At 50.3% G+C, this 19,090-nt stretch overlaps 1 protein-coding gene across 1 annotated transcript in view; it reads left to right on the top strand.

Annotated features, from left to right (window-relative positions):
* The window catches only part of RNF123 (ring finger protein 123), a 149,676-nt gene that overhangs the window by 44,959 nt on the left and 85,627 nt on the right, over window positions 1–19,090 (top strand). The window contains exons 23-28 of the mRNA XM_038772010.1: window positions 41–147; window positions 2,378–2,570; window positions 4,258–4,403; window positions 5,434–5,517; window positions 14,748–14,855; window positions 15,975–16,152. Coding sequence (XP_038627938.1) covers window positions 41–147; window positions 2,378–2,570; window positions 4,258–4,403; window positions 5,434–5,517; window positions 14,748–14,855; window positions 15,975–16,152 — 816 coding nt within the window. The remainder of the gene's footprint in view (window positions 1–40; window positions 148–2,377; window positions 2,571–4,257; window positions 4,404–5,433; window positions 5,518–14,747; window positions 14,856–15,974; window positions 16,153–19,090) is intronic.

The following is a 19,090-nucleotide window of genomic DNA, read 5'->3' as shown; positions in this document are numbered from 1 at the left end:
CCCGGTGCCTGAACCTATGTCCTGTGCGGTTTTCCCCCAGATGATCTGGCCGTGAAGGCCAATATTCTTATCGATCCGTCGGAACTTCAGGCCATCACCATGGATGACCTTGAGGAGGATGAGGAATCCATAGCTTCCAGTGCACAGGTAAACCACCCCACTTTTTTCTCCAGCTGCTGCCTGTCCCTCTGAGGAGCCTGATCTCCTCAGGAAGGTAGGCCCAGATTGGAAGATTGAAGTTCTGCTGTCTTTCACCTCTTGCGTGGGCCGCAGCTGAGTGACAGCGCTGGTCTGGGTGCCAGGCTCCTTGGAGATCTTATTGAGTGAATCTGGGCAAATTACTACCCTTTTCTGTGTCCCTATTTCGTCCCTTTTCCTGCCCCTGCCAGCCAAGGTGCTATTAGTGAGGTGCTTCGAGATATCGTCTTCAGGGTTTCCCACGTTTACTCCGTCAAATCTCTCTTTCCAGTTCCTTTCTCATCAGGACAGAGGGCAGGGGGAGCAGCAGGGTTGTTGGTTACCAGAAGGCAGTTGGGGGTTGGTGGGATGCAGGGGGTGGCAGAGGGAGAGAGGGAGAAAAAGAAAGAAAAAGAAAGAAAGGCTCTGTATATCTGTGGGTATAAAATGCAAAATACTCAGGCAAGTGGTGGGACTGGATCATCTTGGGGGGAGTTCAGGATAACCGATGACAAGTGACTCCAGTCTAGATCAGAGACAAGAATCGGAGAAGCTGCAGCCATGCAGATTGGCAGTCCTTTGCCACTGTTCAGGACCACCTCCTCAGAGGGCATTGTGCACTAACCCAGGCATAAGCCAGGGGAACGGCAGGCTGGAGGAGTCACACACCAAGTGCTTGCACTAATGGACACATGCTGAGCATGAGGTGCCTCTTACCTGGACTCCCCTGATTCCTGGAGAGGCCACAGGGCTTCTCAGATTCTCTCCCCTCCAACCCTGGGCTGGCTGGGGGAACTCCTTCTGAGTCCCAGTAGCCACAAGGATGCAGTTCTACACTGGGACTGATGATAATAATAATAATAATAATAATGTTGGTATTTAAGCGCTTACTATGTGCCAAGCACTATTCTAAGCACCGGGGTAGATACAAGATAATCAGGTTGCCCCACGTGGGGCTCACAGCCTTCATCCCACTTTACAGATGAGGTAGCTGAGGCACAGAGAAGTTGTGACATAATAATAATAATAATAATGGCATTTATTAAGTGCTTACTATGTGCAAAGCACTGTTCTAAGCGCTGGGAAGGCTACAAGGTGATCAGGTTGTCCCACATGGGGCTCACAGGCTTAATCCCCACTTTCCAGGTGAGGTAACTGAGGCCCAGAGAAGTTAAGTGACTCGCCCAAGTCACACAGCTGACAATTGGCGGAGCCGGGATTTGAACCCATGACCTCTGACTCCAAAGCCCGTGCTCTTTCCACTGAGCCACACTGCTTCTCAGGTGTCTGGAAAACCCCGAGTGTCGGGGACAATTCTGGGACTTGCTCAGGGGCCCTAGGCTGAATCTTTATCCCCGGTAGCACAGCATTCACTCTATCCCTCCTAGGTCACAACAGCAACAGGTCCTTCCCAGGACGCAGCCGGAGGGGAACAGAACTTCCCGACTGGCATTTCTCCAGCAGAAGCTAACATTTCCCTCCTCTCCTCCTCACCCGCTTCCCAGCGCCACAGTTTAAATACTGAAAGAGACTTTGGGATGGGCTGTGTTGGTTTTGGATCTCCAAAGCAGGGAAGCAGCATGGTGTAGTGGATAAGGCGTGGGCCTGGGACTCAGAAGGTCATGGGTTCTAATCCCGACTTCTGCCACTTGTCGGCCGTGTGGCCTTGGACAAGTCATTTGACTTCTCTGGGCCTCAGTTACCTCATCTGTAAAAGGGGGATTAAGACTGTGAGCTCTCTACAGGACACATCTCTACTCTATTTATTTATTTTACTTTATTTTACTTTATTTTTTTTACTTTACTCTATTTATTTATTTTACTTTATTTATTTTACTTGTACATATCTATCCTATTTATTTTATTTTGTTAGTATGTTTGGTTTTGTTCTCTGTCTCCCCCTTTTAGACTGTGAGCCCACTGTTGGGTAGGGACTGTCTCTATATGTTGCCAATTTGTACTTCCCAAGCGCTTAGTACAGTGCTCTGCACATAGTAAGTGCCCAATAAATACGATTGATGATGATGATGATGATGACAAGGTCTTTGTCCAACCCGATTTGCTTGTAGCCACCCCAGCGCTTAGTGCAGTGCCTGGCACATAGTAAGCGCTTAACAAATACCATCATTATAATTATTATAGAGGGGGAGTGGCAAGAAACCATGTATCTGATCTATTTCTCTTCCCCCTTCTCTTTCAGCGCCCTATGAGTGCTCTGGCAATTGGGGGAGCCCTGGCCAGACACAACTGGCTCAGCTCCCCGACCCTGGGGCGGGCCAACCGCTTCCTCAGCACTACAGCCGTCAGCCTGTTAAACGCCCGGAGGCCCCTGGGCCCCATGGAGAGAGTAAAAGTCCGCACCCTGACCGTGGAACTGAGGACGGAGGAAGACAGTATGTATCTGGCCACCGTGGGCCTGGAAGGGGAGTTGGGGGGAGCAGGACATGCCCAAAAATGCAACAGCTAACCAGGACCATCTTTTTTCCTCACCGACATCCCCCTCCCGTGTTCCCATTTCCTTGCAAGGGAGTGGTCCTTAAGATGGGAGGAGGAGGGTTGTCACTTTCAGAGTCTGAGCCTACCCCAGCAGAACAGCACAGCTCCCTCCCTGAGTGGGACTGCAGCTGGCAAGTTGTTCTGCCTAGATTTGAATCTCTGCCCCCATTCGGGGCCCTAGAGAAGAGTCTTCTCCTAGTACAAAGTCAGTAGCCCAGGCAGGAAAGGAGGCGGCGCTCCTTGCTCCCGTAGAAAGACCAGTGTGGGCTGTGGTTCTTTAGTCCCACCCAGCAGGCTATATTGCTGCCAGTCTCCTTGTCCTTTGTGCATGGTCTTGCTGGGGATGTGACATCCCCAGGAGGGCTCGAGGATGGGGGTAGGGTTGGGGATCCCAACAGGAGATGCCGCCTATCAACTGTCTTGACGCTGTTCTGGGCACTTGGAAACCTCAGGCGAATATTCTGGTGCCTCGAATTCCCTAGCGGCGTCAATCGGCCAAGCCACTCGCACTCTGTTCTGACTGGTTTCTGGGTGACCACGAATGAGGAGAGCACTTTCAAGAGCGAGGAAAGGCAAAATGAGAAAATCAATACCGTAACTGAGCTGCTTTTGCGCAGCCCAGCTTGGTGACAGAGCCTGGGTCCCCAGCTCTCTCGGTTGAACTGGCCGCTCGATCGGATCCGTCAGTGGCGAGACAGGCTGGGGGAGAGAGTTTCCCCTGCCCCCAGATCCCAGTGTGTCCCATTCCTGGGGGCTGGGCAGAGCCTGGTTGGGGAAACTTGGTGTATCTATATACACGGTCGTTTTACTCTTTTCAGCTGGAACATCCATTAAATAGCTACTGCTATTGCCTTCTGGGGAGTAGAGAGCTGAGGTTGGTGAGATTCAGGGTAGAGCGGTCATGATCAAATGACCTAGGGAGAGCAGGGCCACTTTAAACAATTGCAAAAGTGGAAATGTGCCCCGGGCCCACTATGCCTTCACTGGGGACTCTCTGCATGGCCTTCCCAGCAGTGTTCTCCTCTCCTCCCTAATAAAAAATAATTCTGTGTGTTAAACACTTACCATCGGCCAAGCACTGTACTGAGCGCTGGGGTAGAGACAAATTCATCAGGTCAGACACAGTCCCCTTCCCATGTGGGGCTCACAGTCTAAGGAGGGAGATTGGATATTGAATCCTCATTTTACAGATGAGGAAATTGAGACCCAGTGAAGTGACTTGCCCATAGTCGCGCAGCGGGCAAGTGGCAGAGCCGGGAGTAGAACCCAGATCCTCTTGACTCCCAGCCCTGTGCGCTTTCCACTAGGCCACACCTGCCAGATGATAGGAAAACCCACATCCTGAAGACTTTGGGGAAAAACAAACTCTGTTTTTGGGGAACCCCTGACCCCTTCCCTTCAGGTCATGTCTCTAACAAGGGGTGTTGTTTCTGGATCCACTTGGTCAGTTGGCAACAGGCCTGCAGGGCTCCTGCTTGCCTGCTGCAGGAAGGAAGCGTGGTGGGTGGGGAATTGGGAACACTGAGTTCAAAAGGTTCCTTAGCACCCCTTTGTGAGCGTCTCTTCTTTTTGGGCTGGCTGCAGTTGAGGGAAACAATGGAAATGAGGGATTGCTGCTGGGGAGACCCCCCGAAGAGCCAGAGCAGCCCATCACAGAGAGATCCCTCCTCGAGATCCTGGATGGGATCGTCATGATATACAACCTCAGTGTCCACCATCAGCTCGGAAAGGTCAGCAGGGCTCTGGAGGTGGGAAGGGAGGGCCCCAGCCTTTGACCTCCTCTGTGGTGATTGAGTCCTATCCTGAGGCTCAGTGGGAATATGGCAAGGAAGGGGATGCGGTCACCCCCCCACCCCCTTCAAGGTGGGAGAGCATCCAGACAAACCTCCCACTTCCTGCCCTTGCCTGGTCCAAGGCAAGCCTGCCGTGGAGGGTCTCGATTGTAGGTTTTCTCTGACCAATTTGCTAACCTCAGCTGGACTGGAAATGTTAACTTGGGACTGCCCAAGGACACAGCAGCAGCAATGAGAGGCCTTAGCAAGTGTCCATTGGATGCTGAGATGTTTGTGACTCCTCAGAGACAGAGTCCCGGCCCTCCAGGCCGTGAGCATCGAGCGGGGAGATGATACAGTTCACCTCTGGGGTTTTCTGGCCCTTTGGGAAAGGGAGTGTGATTCCCTGAGAGTGGAGGTGACTGCAGGAAAAGTGGATTCATTCTCTTGGGGAAGAAGGGTTGGTTGCAGAAGTGAGTCAGGGTAGGAGTCCCCTGGCAGAGGCTATTGAAGGAAGACAAACAATGTTTCTGGGTATCTCTAAGAATAGGATAGGCAGTCATCTGCCTGGGCTGGCTTAAGTGTCAGCCTGCTTGGAGGCAGGGGGCTGGATTAGCTGGAGTTTGGGATGGTGGAGAGAGGTGAGGGAGATGGGAAGGGAGGTGTGCGCCATCATCCCTTTAATATCTGGCTGCCGTAGCCTTTGACTACCTGGGCTTTCAGTTGGAGGAGCCAGAGCGAGGGCTCGATCCGGGGGAGAATGAGCCGACAGAATTTGCTCGTGAAGCCCACGACCTGCCGCCCTCGTAGCTCTGCGCCCAAGGAGAGTAAGTGGGCTTACCGCGGACACTGACGATTCACCCCAGCAACCGACGGCTGCCTCAGAGTCGAGGTGGTCCTGCCGCTCTGCTACTCACGTCTAGCCTGGGGAATTGGGGCCCGGGAAGCACTTGCTTTGGAACCACCCGCTCTGTTGGTTTTGTCGCAGATGGTGGGCGTTTCAGATGAGGTGAATGAATACGCCATGGCCCTGAAGGACACGGATGAGAAGATCAGCAGGTGTCCGAAGACGGTAGGACTTGCTCCTCAGCCTCTCGTCTCCTCCTAATGCTGTCTTCTGTTTCACAGGAAGAATCAATCCATCAGTAGTGTTCACTGAGCACTTGCTGGAGGGGAGTTAGTAGACATGATACACATGATACCTGCCCTCAAGGAACTTACCATCTAGTAAGGGAGACAGGAGCTAAAATAAATCACAGCTAGGGGAAGATACAAAGTGTGAGGATATACATAAGTGCAACAGGTTGTATGTGTACGACTAAGCCCAGACTGAGTCCCCCTTTTCCTCTGCTCCTCTTCCCTCTGCTCTACCCCCCTCCCCGCCCCACAGCACTTGTGTATATATGTACATATTATTCTATTTATTTTATTAATGATGTGTGTATATCTATAATTCTATTTATATCGATGCTCCTGATGCCTGTTTACTTGTTTTAATATCTGTCTCTCCCCGTCTAGACTGTGAGCCTATTGTTGGGTAAGGTTTTGGGCAAGTCACTTCACTTCTCTGGGCCTCAGTTACCTCATCTGTAAAAATGGGGATGAAGCCTATGAGCCCCATGTGGGACAACCTGATCACCTTGTATCCCCCCCAGCGCTTAGAACAGTGCTTTGTACATACTTGTTTTGTCACCTGTCTACTTGTTTTGTTTTGTAGTTTGTCTCCCCCTTCTAGACTGTGAGCCCGTTGTTGGGTAGGGACCATCTTTATTTGTTGCCGACTTGTACTTCCCAAGCGCTTAGTAAGTAAGGGCTCAATAAATAGGATTGAATGAATGAATGAATGAATAGTAAGCACTTAACAAATGCCAACATTATTATTATTATTGTCTCTGTTGCTGAATTGTACTTTTCAAGCGCTTGGTACCGTGCTCTGCACACAGTAAGCGCTCAATAAATACAATTGAATGAATGAATGTACAGTGTACGTACACCCAAATGCTTGGGTGATGCGACGTGCCGATACGGCCGGAGCCGGAGAAGTAGGGTGCGGAGATGAGACGTTAATCGGGGCGGGCTTTCTGGAGGGGATGGGATTTCAGAAGGGTTTTGAAGGTGGGGAGAGTGGTGGTCTGCTGGCTGTGAAGAGGAAGGAAGTTCCCCGCAGGAGGATGAAGGTGTGCCACAGGTCAGCGGTGAGAGAGATGAGAACAAGGCATGGTGAATAGGTTGGCTTGAGAGAAATGGAGTGGGTAAGCTCTGTGGGAGAGGAATGAGGATAATCAGGGGAGAGAGAACTGATGGAGTGCCTTAAAGCCAATGGTCAGGAGTTTCTGCCTGAGGAGGAAGGAAGAAGGCAGCCATTAGAGGTTTTTCGTCACTGTTTTTCACCAGTGGTATTTAAGTGCTTACTGTGAGCAGAGCACTGTACTAAGTGCTTAGAAGAGCACAGTAGTCATGTTCCTTGCCCACAGCGAGTTTACAGTCTAGAGGGATGTTTTTGAGGATTTGCGGGATGTTCACAGCATGTCGGTTTAGAAACATGATCCGAAAGAACTACTCTGTATCCCCAGAACCTGGAATCTTCCCTAGGGAAACAGCAGGGCCTAGTGGAAAGGGCACAGGTCTAGGGGTCAGAGGACCTGGGTTCTAATCCTGGCTGTGCCACTTGTTTGCTTTGTGACCCATGGCAAGTCACTTCTCTTTGCCTCAGTTCTTCTAAGACTGGGAGCCCCATGTAGGACAGGGACTGGGCCCCACCCGATTAGCTTCTATCTACCCCAGTGCTTAGTACAGCATCTTGCACATAGTAAACACTTAACAAATTCCAATTAAAAAAAAAATCCTCCCTCGCTTTCTCTGGATCTTCCGGTGACCTTTGCATACCCTCCCATTCATTCATTCATTCATTCATTTCAATCGTATTTATTGAGCGCTTACTGTCTGCAGAGCACTGTACAACAGTGTAGCAGTGGAGCACTGTACTCCCTCAAACTGTCCCCCCACCGTCCTGTATCCCTTAGATTATTCAACAAAATTTTGCAGTCGTATGAATTTAATGAGCAGCCTTTTGATGAATAAGTAAACGCTGCCACACTTGACACTTTCTGTACTAGTAGAATGGGGGGTTAGGGGGCCGAACGGCGCACAGGTGGGCCTGTTCCGGACTCCAAGATGTCTTGCTCTGATTCCAGTTGGTAGCAGCTCTAGAAGTCTGTGTGTTCCGGCCCCTTGACGGGCACCTGACATGCAGGACTCTGCATCCCCCGCCTCCACTTCTACCCCGCTGGTGTCCTTGGCAATTGGTATGCAGTTTCCTCCTCTCTCTCTTGGCATAACAAGTCTGGGAGGCAGTCCTTCACGTTCTCTTCCCCGGGTATTGTGCTCTCGGCCCTGGCGGAGAGTGACACAACTTCCTTGATAGGGCACCAGGGTAGGGTCTAGTCCCAGCTGTGTTTCTGCCTTGGCTCGTCCCTCCCAGGAATGCAGAGGAGGATTTTTAAGGGAAGCACTTTCAGAAAAATGCCACCGATTTACTCAAAAATACCATTCTCCTTCTTACTACTACTACTACTACTGCTAATGATAGTAATAATCCTTCATGGGACAATATTTCTAAGTGAACCTCTTCTAGGAATTCCAGGTCCCTTTTGGATATCGAGTAGTTTGTCCCTGTGGAAGGACTGTCCCCAGGTTACAGATGTGGGGCAGGAGGGAGTAGTGGAGCTGAGGGTTCAAGGGAGAACGTCAAACCCAAGCTCATTTAGCGCGTCAAGGGCAAATCCAGGTCTTGGAACTCCAACTCCGATGTTGGAGGTGAATGTAGGAGCTCTGGTTAGAACCCGTGTCTGGCAGGAAAAACGCTTCCTTCCAGGAAGCTTATTGTAAGCTAGGTTTTTCTTAGACCTACAGCATCATATTCTCAGAGCAGCTTGAGGGGCTTTAGAACCATTAAACGGTGCAGTGAGTTTGTATGTTCCCCTGCCTCTGACCCCACTGCCTCCAAATCTGGCTACCAGAAATGTAGCCTACTGGATGTGAGAGAGAGAGCCAATTCTGGCGAGGGAGGCAGGGCCGCTTTCTGGGCTCTCCCTCCTTTTGGATCCTGGAGGTACTGTGAAGGAAGGGAGAGAGAGCTCTCGGTGATAGCAACAAACCCAGGAGTTCTGATTCCCTGGCTAGGGCTCCTTCCCCTGGAACATGTCATTCCACCGGTGGACGGTTCTCAAAGGTGGCCAGGCACAGTGGCTCTGGGGTGAGAGACAGGTGAGGTGCTGCTGGATGGGTGGGGTAAGGGCGGGCGATACATTTATCCCCCTCAGACAGCATTTGTTGAGCGCCTGTTGTGTGCAGAGTAGTGCGCTGAGCACTTGCGAGGGTACAATAGAGGAAGAAAACATTGGCCCTGCCCACCAAGAGCATACAATCTAGCAGGAGAGAAAGACACAAAGTCATTTACGGAGATGTAAGGAAGAAGTGCTTGAGTAGTAAGAGTTTAGAAATAAGTACCTACAAAAATGCCGCAGGAGGTTGTGGGTGTGTAGCAATAATTGCAATTATTTTTGTAATATTGTATTGTAATGGTAATAGTAATAATTGTGGTTTTTGACTGTGTCCAACCTGATAAGCTCGTATCTACCCCCAGCACGTTGTACAGTGCCTGGCACGTAGTAAACAGAAGTGCTGAGGTTGTACAAAAGTGAGATGATAGTTGGGCGGATCGCTCAGTCACTGGTACTTATTGAGCACTTATTGTGTGCAGAGCATTGTAGTGGGCACTTGGGAGAGGACAGTACAGCAGAGTCGGTAGACATGACTCCGGCCCCCAAGGAGCTTACAGTCTAGGGGAGGCGCTTACGGTCTTGAGGTGATTTGGCCGGGGAAAAGAAAAATGAACCAGGAAAAGCCTTCTGGAGGAAGTGGAGTTTCAGGAAGACTTTGAAGCCAGGGAGAACTGTGGTTTGGCAGATTTGAAGCGGGAAGGAGCTCCAGGAAGGAGGAGAGTTGGAGAGCCAGGGGTCAGAGGTGGGAGAGGTATCAGCAAGGTGCAGTGAGAAGATGAGCTTGGCAGGATTGGAGGGTGCGAACTAGGGCACGGTAGCAGAAGAGAGTGGAGAGGTAGGAAGGACAGAGCTGATGGAGTGCCTTAAAGTCAATGGGCAGGAGTTTAATTTACTTCATCACGGAGGACCCGAATGGCTCCAATTTTCTCGAAGCCGCCTTATTATTTGTCCCTGGGCCAGTGCTTGGAAGTAACACAGAACAGGTTGGAACTTGGCTCGAGTAGGAGGAAACCTCCTGAAAGTGGTGTTTGCTGGGCGACGGAGACCCTTCTGGTCGACTACGGCTCCTGGCCCGATCCCCGGCCCCTGCCGTCTCTTGGTTGTCGGAAGGTGGTGCCAGAAACCGTGCTCCGGGCAGAGACGAGGGGCAGCAGTGGACTTGGCACAGACAGGTCAGCCCTTTCCCCCGGCCCCTCGCCCTCCCAAAGGAAAGGGGGAGGTGGCTGAAGGCAAGGCAGCTGGATATGCAGGACTGTGCCGCGTGGCGCCTCCCAGCACAGTTCAGTCCAGCTAGCACGGCCCCTCCATCCATCTACTGCTGTCCCCCGAGCCTGGTTCGCAAGGTAAAAGAAGTGATGGCCTGCTCGCTCACTCTCGTCTCCCTCCCTTCTACGCATCCTCTGTCCAGGAAGCGGGGATGATGCTCCAGGCAGGAGGATGTGGGAGGGGGAGGCCCTCAGATCTGAGCAGGAGGGGCTGGCCTAACCCCACAGGCCTTGTTCGGATTATCTTGTGTCGACCACAGCATTTAGCTCGGGGTTTGGCATGTGGCAGGTGTTGAGTTAATGCCATCGTCATTATGATGATGATTATTATCATTTTTATTAGGTGGGCTTTTAGGAGGGCTTTGAATGTGGGGAGAGTTGCGGTCTGCCAGATGTGGAGAGGGAGGGAATTCCAAGCCGGGGGAATGGCGTGAGTGAGAGAATGGAGGCGGGAGAGTCAAGAGCGAGCTTCAGCTAGAAGGTTGGCTTGGGAGGAGCCGAGACGCTGAGTGGGAGAATGCTGATAGGTAAGATGGGGACAGATGGGGGAGAGCCTCAAAGTCAGTCATCAGGTCTGGAAATCAGGAGGACCTGGGTTCTAATTCTGGTTCTGCCAATTGCCTGCTGTGTGATGTTGGGCAAATCATTTAACTTCTCTGTCCTCCGTTACCCCATCTGTAAAAGGGGCATTAAGACTGTCAGTCCCATGTGGGTCAGGGACTTTGTTCAACCTAAATAGCTTTTGTCTACCCCAGTGCTTAGTACAGTGCCTGGCATGCTTAGTACAGTGCCTGGCACATAGTGAGCGCTTTAACAGATGCCATTAAAAAAAATGAAGCAAGTAGTGAGGAGAGACAGCGGAGGCCAGCAGAGAGTCTTGAGGAGAAGAGAGATGCGAGGCGAGTGAAGCTTCAGCTGTTACCATCTAACAGAAAACAGGCCAAACAGTACATTCATGGGAGAGGAGTTAGGCATATACACCCATATAGCCGTAGGATAGTGAGTAAATGACGAGGATCTGAATTACTTTTCACCCCCACATTCTCATCCTCTTCCTCACACACATTGGATAGGTTTGGCCATTTCTGGGTATTTTTGTCTTTGTAGAGAAGTCCCTACCAATCTGGGGAGCCTTGGTAGTTTCTTGGTCTGTTGTTTCCTGGCTATGGCCGCATTCAGCACTGATCTCATGGAGGAGAAAGTTCTGGGCGAACTCCTTTCTAGGTTCTCTGGGGCCTCCATGCAGGACCTGGAACCTGGGCTTCACAGACTTTCTGCAGCTGACCACTGGCTCTAAGACTTGGGATTTCCCTGAGCGGGGTCCTGGGTCCCAACCCGATCTCCGGGAGTTGGGAAAATCAAGTTCTTCCCATAACTTCCTCATGTCTGTCTTCTTTATCTTGTTGTTCTTTTGGAAAAATAGCTTTTGCCCTGTCTTCTCAATCAATCAATCATCAATCGTATTTATTGAGCGCTTACTGTGTGCAGAGCACTGTACTAAGCGCTTGGGAAGTACAAGTACAGTTCTCCTGAACTGGTGTGTGTTGTTTTTCCTTAGGCTGCAGGTATTTTTTATTTACTTATTTTTTTGGCTTTGTCCTCTTTAGCCTTATCAATACTTGGATCCCAGGCCCCCACTGCATGCTGACATCAGAGCTGTTCAGCAAAAAGATGCTTTGTTTGCCTCCATTAACCTCTCTGGGTTAAGGAAATTCCTGTCAGGCCCCCTAAGTGCTAATGTATGTTGCTGCACCACTGGTGCGGAGAGGTTAAATAGCAGAGCTCTGGAAACCTGGATTCTGTTTTGCTTTTTGTGACTAAATAAATTATAGATATGAAAGGAAAGTGCACATCTCCTGCTGATTCAGCAAAATCCCCCAAGCACCGCTATCTGAGCGTCTTGCTCAGCACCCTGGATCCGGCACGTAGACTCTCACTCCCTGGCAGTAGTAGAGCCTGGCTCTTATTTTGGCCTGAGTTCAGGGTGGCCTCAGTACACCCAGACTGACACAGCTAAAGATACAGCAGCTCCCCTCACCTCTGGAAAGCTAGGTCCAGGCAAGAGTCAAGGTAAACCAACCAAAGAGAGGAGAAACATCGTGGTGCTCTCCTCTTCCTTAGATGATAATAGTAATGATAATAATAATGGTACTTGTTAAGCACATGCTATGTGCCATGCACTAAGCACTGAGGTAGATGCAAGTTAATCAGATTGGGCACAGTCCCTGTCCCACATGGGGCTCACACTCTTAGCCCCATTTAATAGATGAGGTGAGGCCCAGAAAAGTTAAGTGACTTGCCCAAGGTCACACAGCAGACTTGTGGCAGAGCCGGGATTAGAACCCAGGTCCTTCCGACTCCAGGGCCCCGGCCCTATCCACTAAGCCACACTGCCTCCCAACGATCTCATTTCCTTTGAAATGAAGCACAGAGATGCCAGGCTCAAAGCCATCTGGATTTCCGATGCTGTAAGCCTGATGAGCCAGCTCCAAGACTCGGTGACCCGAAAGCCGAGGGCATAAGCGCTTAGTACAGTCTTCTGTACACGGTAAGCGCTCAGTCAATGCTATCGGTTAATTACTACAGCAGTAGTTTTTATTAAGCGCTTATTCAGTGCAGAGCACTGTACTAAGTGTTTGAGAGAATATAATAGAATTAGCAGGCATAATCCCTCAAGGAGCTTACAGTCTAGTGGCGGGGACAGAGAGTAAAATCACTTACAGGAGGAAGGAAGCAACAGAGTTTATAGAGTTGAACATTCCCCATACAGTATGGGGAATGGGGAATGGGGATACTCGAGGGCTTAGGTGACGTGGAAGTGCAGAAGTGGCCGGAAGGATGGAAAATAGGGTGGTGAGAGGAGAGATTAATTAGGGAAGGCCTCCTGGAAGATATGTGATTGCAGAAGGGCCTTGAGGATGGGGAGAGCAGAGTTCTGCTAGAAGTGAAGAACGGAGGGCAAGAGGTCAGCAGTGATAAAAATGAGGGCACAGCTCATTTTTGTCCCAAAAATCGTCTTGGGACAAAGCAGGTGGGCTGGGGTGTAGCGGAAGAGGAGCATGGATAAATAGGGGGAAAGGAGCTGATTGAGTGCCTTAAAGACAATCAACGGTCAGGAGTTTTTGCTTGATGCAGAGGAATGGGCAACCATCGGAGGATTTTGAGACGCGGGGGGCACGTGCAAAACAGTTTTTAGAAAGATAATCGGGACCTCAGATTGAAGTACGTACTGGCGATTGGAGGGTGGGGATGGGTGGGTGGGCTGGTCCTGCGAGTCAGCCGATGCAGTTATCAAGCCGGGATATGACAAGTTCTTGGAGCTTGGAACAGTGTGATTGCAGTTAGGATAGAGAGGAAGGAGCTGTTTCTGGAGATTTTGTGAAGGAAAACTGATGGGGATTGGCAACAGCGTGAATATGGGGGCTGAAAGAGAGAAGAGTCAAGGATAATGCCAAGGTTGCGGGCTTGTGAGACGGGGAGGATGGTGGCATAGTCAGCAGTGTTGGGAAAGTTACGGGGAGGAGAGGAATTGGGAGGGAAGACGAGGACTTTGGTTTGGGGCGTGTGAAGCTTGAAATGTCCTAGAGCTAGGATTGCAGAGAAGAAAGGTTGGAATTTGTGAGGTAGATTTGGGAGTGGATGGTGGGGTTTAGAGTGAGTGGGGAAGAGTTTAGGGAGTCCATGCTTGATGGTTTCGATTTTGTCAACAAAATAGACAAGGTCATCAGGGGCAAGAGTAGAAGGAAAGTGGGACCCTGGTGAGGGGCAGGGGTGCGGTGGGTGGTTGCGGATTGAGGAGGGAGTTCAAATTTTGGAATAGTTGGTGTGGGTAGTGGGCATGGGGGTCAATAAGGGAGAAGAACTAGTGTTGCTGAGCACAGGAGAGGGCAGAGCTATATCCGGAGGATGAATTTGAGATGGCCGAGGCTGGCTTGGTGCCTGGATTTCCACCACTCTCACTTTGTAGCAGGAGATGGTGCGAGACCCATGGAGGGACAAGAAGGGCAAGGGAGTTAGAGAGTTTGGTGGAGAGTGCTGAGTTGAGAGCATGGATTTGTGCGTCATGGGAGGGGAGATTGGGTAGAGAGTTCCAAAAGGGGCACGATGTCTTGGACTGAGTGGAGGAGTTGAATCAAATCAATCAATGGTATCTTTTGAGTGCTTACTGTATGCAAAGCACCATGCTAAGCACTCGGGAGAGTGAAATATGACAGAGTTGGTAGACATGTTCCCTGCCCACCACGAACTTACAGTCTGGAAGGGGTGAAGAGATCGGGAGTCTCTGCTGGAGCGGGGAGGAGGACTATTTTGTTGGGAGGAAGTGTATGGGAGAGAAGACATGAGGAGGTTATTGTCGGAGAGTGGGATTTTAGAGTTGGTGAGGGTTTGTGCGATGACTTGGGCAGGTGAAGGTAGGGATAGAGACAAAAAATTGTTTGCTAAAGTCCTTACGCTTTTGGTCTCAGATCTCTGAGCTCAGTTTCCCCAAATTCCATGCCCTTTTTTTCTTCCATTCTCTCCACTGAACTGTAATGAGGAGGCTGCCTGTCCTTGTCTTCTGAAAGCCGTGTGTAGCTGAGCGTCAGAGTTTCCGTTGAATTCTGTTAAGCTCTGCTTATTTCAGTCATTGCAAATCCTAGTAATAATTGGGAGGGAAGGAGAGAGAGAGAGGGAAAAAAAAGAGTATCTGGTGAGCACAGATGTAAGATGTGCTTATGGAATTTTCCTGTCTTCCCCCGGGGGTGATGATGCAGAGGAAGGACATCTATGAGGAGTTGATGAAAAGCCGGAAGGTTTTCTCAGAGAAGCTGAACCACCTGAGCCGTCGCCTAGCTTGGATTAACGTCACCATCTACTCCAAGGTGAGCTGGGTCTCTTCAAGGAGGGAGTGAAACCCGCAGGGGAAGAGCAGGGCCCTGCTGAGAAGGTCATCTCCTCCATCATCCACCTCTCCTCCCCCTTGGCCCCCCGCACTCCCTCCCCCCACCAGGTGCTCAGGTTTCTTGACTGCAGCAGCTTCTAGAGGAGAGATCGATGCTGAGGGAAGGAAGCCGGGTATTTCTCTTTGACTCATAGCTGTCATCCAAGAACCTTGGCCACGTTTAGCCCCTCCATCCCAGGGGGAGCAGTGTGGTGCAAAGACTACCCAGCTCTGCCAGCAGTTCATTGTTTCTTCTCTTTCTGCCCCTAAGAGGAGGCAAGAACTTGGCCACACACACACATACTCATTTCTTCAGGTTGCTCATTGAGATGAAACCTGGGAGCCTGATCCTTTGGGAGCGGGTGAATTCTAAATGGGAGAAAGAAGATGCGTAAATCTTAGCCTTTCTCATTGTTATCATCAAGGTGTTTGTTAGGCATTTACTCCACATCAAGCACCGTTCTAAGCGCTGGGGTAGATACAAGTTAATCAGGTCAGACACGGTCCCTGTCCCACATGGGGCTCACAGTGTAAGTAGGAGGGAGAATAGGTAGTAAATCCCCATTTTACAGATGAGGAAGCTGAGCCCCGGAGAAGTGAAGTGACTTGCCCAAGGTCACCCTGCAGAAAAGTGGCGGAGCCGGGGATTTGAAGCCAGGTTCTCCGACTCCCGGGCCCAGGTTCCTTCCACTAGGCCAAGCTGCTCCTCAGCCTTTGTCCTGAGGAGACCTAGTGAACTCATTTGTTTTGGGAGGGGGTCGGGAAGCTCAGATCAAGATGAGGGGCTAACTGAGATTTTTCTTCCCCACCATTATTTCTATGCTGCCCAAGTTTTGCTAGGTCCCAGACTTTATCACAGAATCAACCTCAGGCGGAGAGGGACTCCAAAGGTCATTTAGTCCATCCCCCTGCCTTCAGGAAGAACCACAATTAACAGCCAGTGGCCCTTTCAGGACTTTTCCCTGAAAGGCAGGCCCAAGGTTTCAATCCTGCTCATCATTCCTAACTTGCCGGAGAGCTTCCTATGGAATCTGATCAGGTCCTCTGTTTCTCTCCCCAGGAGAAGATGCAGGACATATACTGGCTCCTCCGGGTGTGTATCCGAACGATTGAGCATGGAGACCGGACCGGTTCTCTCTTTGCCTTCATGCCAGAGTTCTACCTGAGTGTTGCCATGAACAGCTACAGTGCCCTCAAGAACTACTTCAGTATAGTCAATAGCATAGAGGAGCTGCCAGGTAAGGGAGAAGATGGGGGCATAGAGCCCATCGTGATGGCGAAAAGAATTGTCTTGAGGTGGGGCACTGGTACTTGCACGGAGCTGGTAGCTTCTCCTAAAGAATATGTTGCTTGAGGCCATGGGTGTCTATATTCAGAGCACACTTAGCTGTAATGATAATGATAATAATTATGGTATTGGTTAAGTGATTACCGTGTGCCACGCACTGTACTAAGCACCAGGGGAGATACAAGGTCATCATGTTGAGCCCAGTCCCTGTTGTCCCACATGGTATTCACAATCTAAGTAAGAGGGAGAAGAGGTCTTTAATCCCTATTTTAATCAAAATAATGATAATAATAATAATAATTGGCCCTTACTAGGTGCCAAGCACTGCACTGAATGCTGGGGTAATAGTAATAATTAGGTACAAAATAATTAGGTTGGACACACTCCCTCTCCCCCATGGAGTTCCCAGTCTAAGTTAAAGAGAGGACAGGTATCGAATCCCGAGTTTTCAGATATTGAAACTGAGGCACAGTGACTTTCCCAAGGTCACACAGCGGGCAAGTGGCCCAGCCAGGATTTGAGCGTAGGTCCTCCGATTCCCAGACCTGTGCGCTTTCCACTAGGCCACGCTGAGCTGTGCGCTGAGATAGTTCTGTTCCTCCCACGCTCCTCTTGCTTGGCCAGATTTGTATTAGCATTTTGCTTCACTCCCAGTTTTTCCCAGAGTTGAGAAGCGCACAGCTGCCCTGGGGAGTCAGAGTTCCAGATCCTGGCTGTTCTGTAGCTGAGAAACCCCAGGTGCTATAAAAAGCAATAGCCTGGGTCAGGGTCTTTTCCCAGGGGAAAGATGTCTAACTGGGGAATAGTGTGACATTTCCGTCCCTTTTGAGTCCGGATGGTCAGTTTCTAGCTGGTCCCATTTGCTGGAAGTCAGCAACTTCCAGCCAGGGTAGGGATCCTCTCAGGGCTCCATACTGGTGCCCCCGGAGATTGCCCCGGTAGTTTGTGGCCACCATCCTGGGAAGCTTAGATTTGGAAACCCTGGCAGGCTCAGGGAGCAGTCCGGAGTTCAGCTCGCCAGCCCTGCCCCCGGAGAGCTTGGCCGCTGAGGTTTGGAAGGAGGCCCCAAGCCCCGCTCCCTCCCTGAGATAACGAGTCTGCGAATTTCTAGGTTCCACACTCACAAATCACCTGAGCCTGCTATTTGGTTGTAAACAGATAAGCACTTCATTAAAGGTTTCAAGAGCACCTGTACACTAGGCTCTTGAACTAGATCCAGGTAAAATGGCCCATCCCTGACCTGGTGCGTATTCGTTGCTTAAACCCAGGGATTGTTGCCCCCTGGAACCCACTGCTCCATTTCCTATAGCACATCTGAGGGCACATCACCAGAGTCCATTCCTGGCAGCTGGCCTTGCTGACCCTCAGTCTTCCCGAGAAACACCAGCTTTCCTCATCCCTTTCCTTCAGGATGCTTGGCCGGCACTCCTCTCCTCATGACTCTGGGGTTTTTTTTTCCACCCTCCCAGCCCCTCCCCTTCATGTACTAAGCGCTTGGGAAAGTACAATATAATCGAGTTGGTAGACACGTCCCCTGCCCACAACGAGCTTACGGCCTCCGGGGAGACGGGTGACAGACATTAAAATAAATTACAGATACGGGGAACAGTAGAGTGTAAGGATATGTATAGGATAGGATGAACTAGATTGTAAGCTCGTCTCTAGACTTTAAGCTCCTCATGGGCACGGATCGTGTGTACTCCAACTCTGTTGTGTCGTACTTTCCCAAGCACTTAGTACAGTGTTCTGCATACAGTAAGAGCTCAGTAAATACAATTGATTGATGGACTGATCCATGTACATAAGTGGCCGTGGAGCTGGGGTGAGTATCGAGGTGCTCAAGGGGTACACAGCCAACCCATAGGCGACACTCCGAGGAAAGAGCTGGTGGGGTACTTTCTTCTGTCACGCAGAACCACCGAGTGCTCAGTTCTACTGCCCTCTTATTCAGAGACAGTGCAGCGGTCTTGGGAAACCAGCAGCTACAGTAGGAAAAAAAAAAATTTCATTCTTAACCAAATTTTCCACCCTTCAAGCCAGCTGTTTATTGTATTGTACTCTCCCAAGCGCTTAATACAGTGCTGTGCACACAGTAAGCGCTCAATAAATACGAATGAATGAATGATTTCCCACTTCCCCAAGGTCACCCAGCAGACAGGTGGCGAAGCCAAAATTAGAACTCAGGTCCTTTCTGACTCCCGGGCCTGTGCCATGCTGCCTCTCATGCTTCCAGGATGTCTGGGTGGATCTCCCTACCCTAAGCAATCCTTTCACTCTGGCAGCTGGAGTTTGCTCCCTTTCCCCTTACAGACCTAAAACTAGGTGAAGGGGCCAGGAGGGAAGAAAAGTATCAATTGGGGGAGCTTTCCAAGTTCTAGAGTTTTTAAGCTGCCTCCTGTCACCATCCCCACCCGACAGGAGAGCTGGTGTGCTTTAACGAGAACCAGCAGGATCGGAATCTAGTAATCTGAAAATGCGGTGCTCCAGTAAAGTGAGCAGAAGCAAATAACCTAGCAGACTCTGAGAAAGTAGTGGCTGGAAGGGAGTAAGGCGAAAGGCTGTTGAAAAATGAGCGGGAAACGCTCATTCGGGAACATTAGCAGTTTGATTTATGTGTTGGGTGAGTGGGTAAGGAAATGTTTCTCCTTGCAAAACAAGCTTGAGATATGTTGCTCCATGGAGGCTGGCTTCAGGCCCCAGTGGCAAAATAGAAATAAGGAGAGAAATACAGATCCAAATGATACAGCGCATACAGATATAGCCAGGAGGCTGGGAAAGGCTGGAGGACATGACAGCTGATTTATGGTTGAAGCTGGAAGCATTTATAAAGGTTAAAGTTATGTTTATTTTGGGACAGTGGCGAGGAGCTTGAGCAAGCTGCTAACAAT

Source organism: Tachyglossus aculeatus, chromosome X1, assembly GCF_015852505.1.
Source record: "Tachyglossus aculeatus isolate mTacAcu1 chromosome X1, mTacAcu1.pri, whole genome shotgun sequence".
NCBI lineage: Eukaryota > Metazoa > Chordata > Mammalia > Monotremata > Tachyglossidae > Tachyglossus > Tachyglossus aculeatus.
This window is presented reverse-complemented; position numbering and strand designations above follow the sequence as displayed.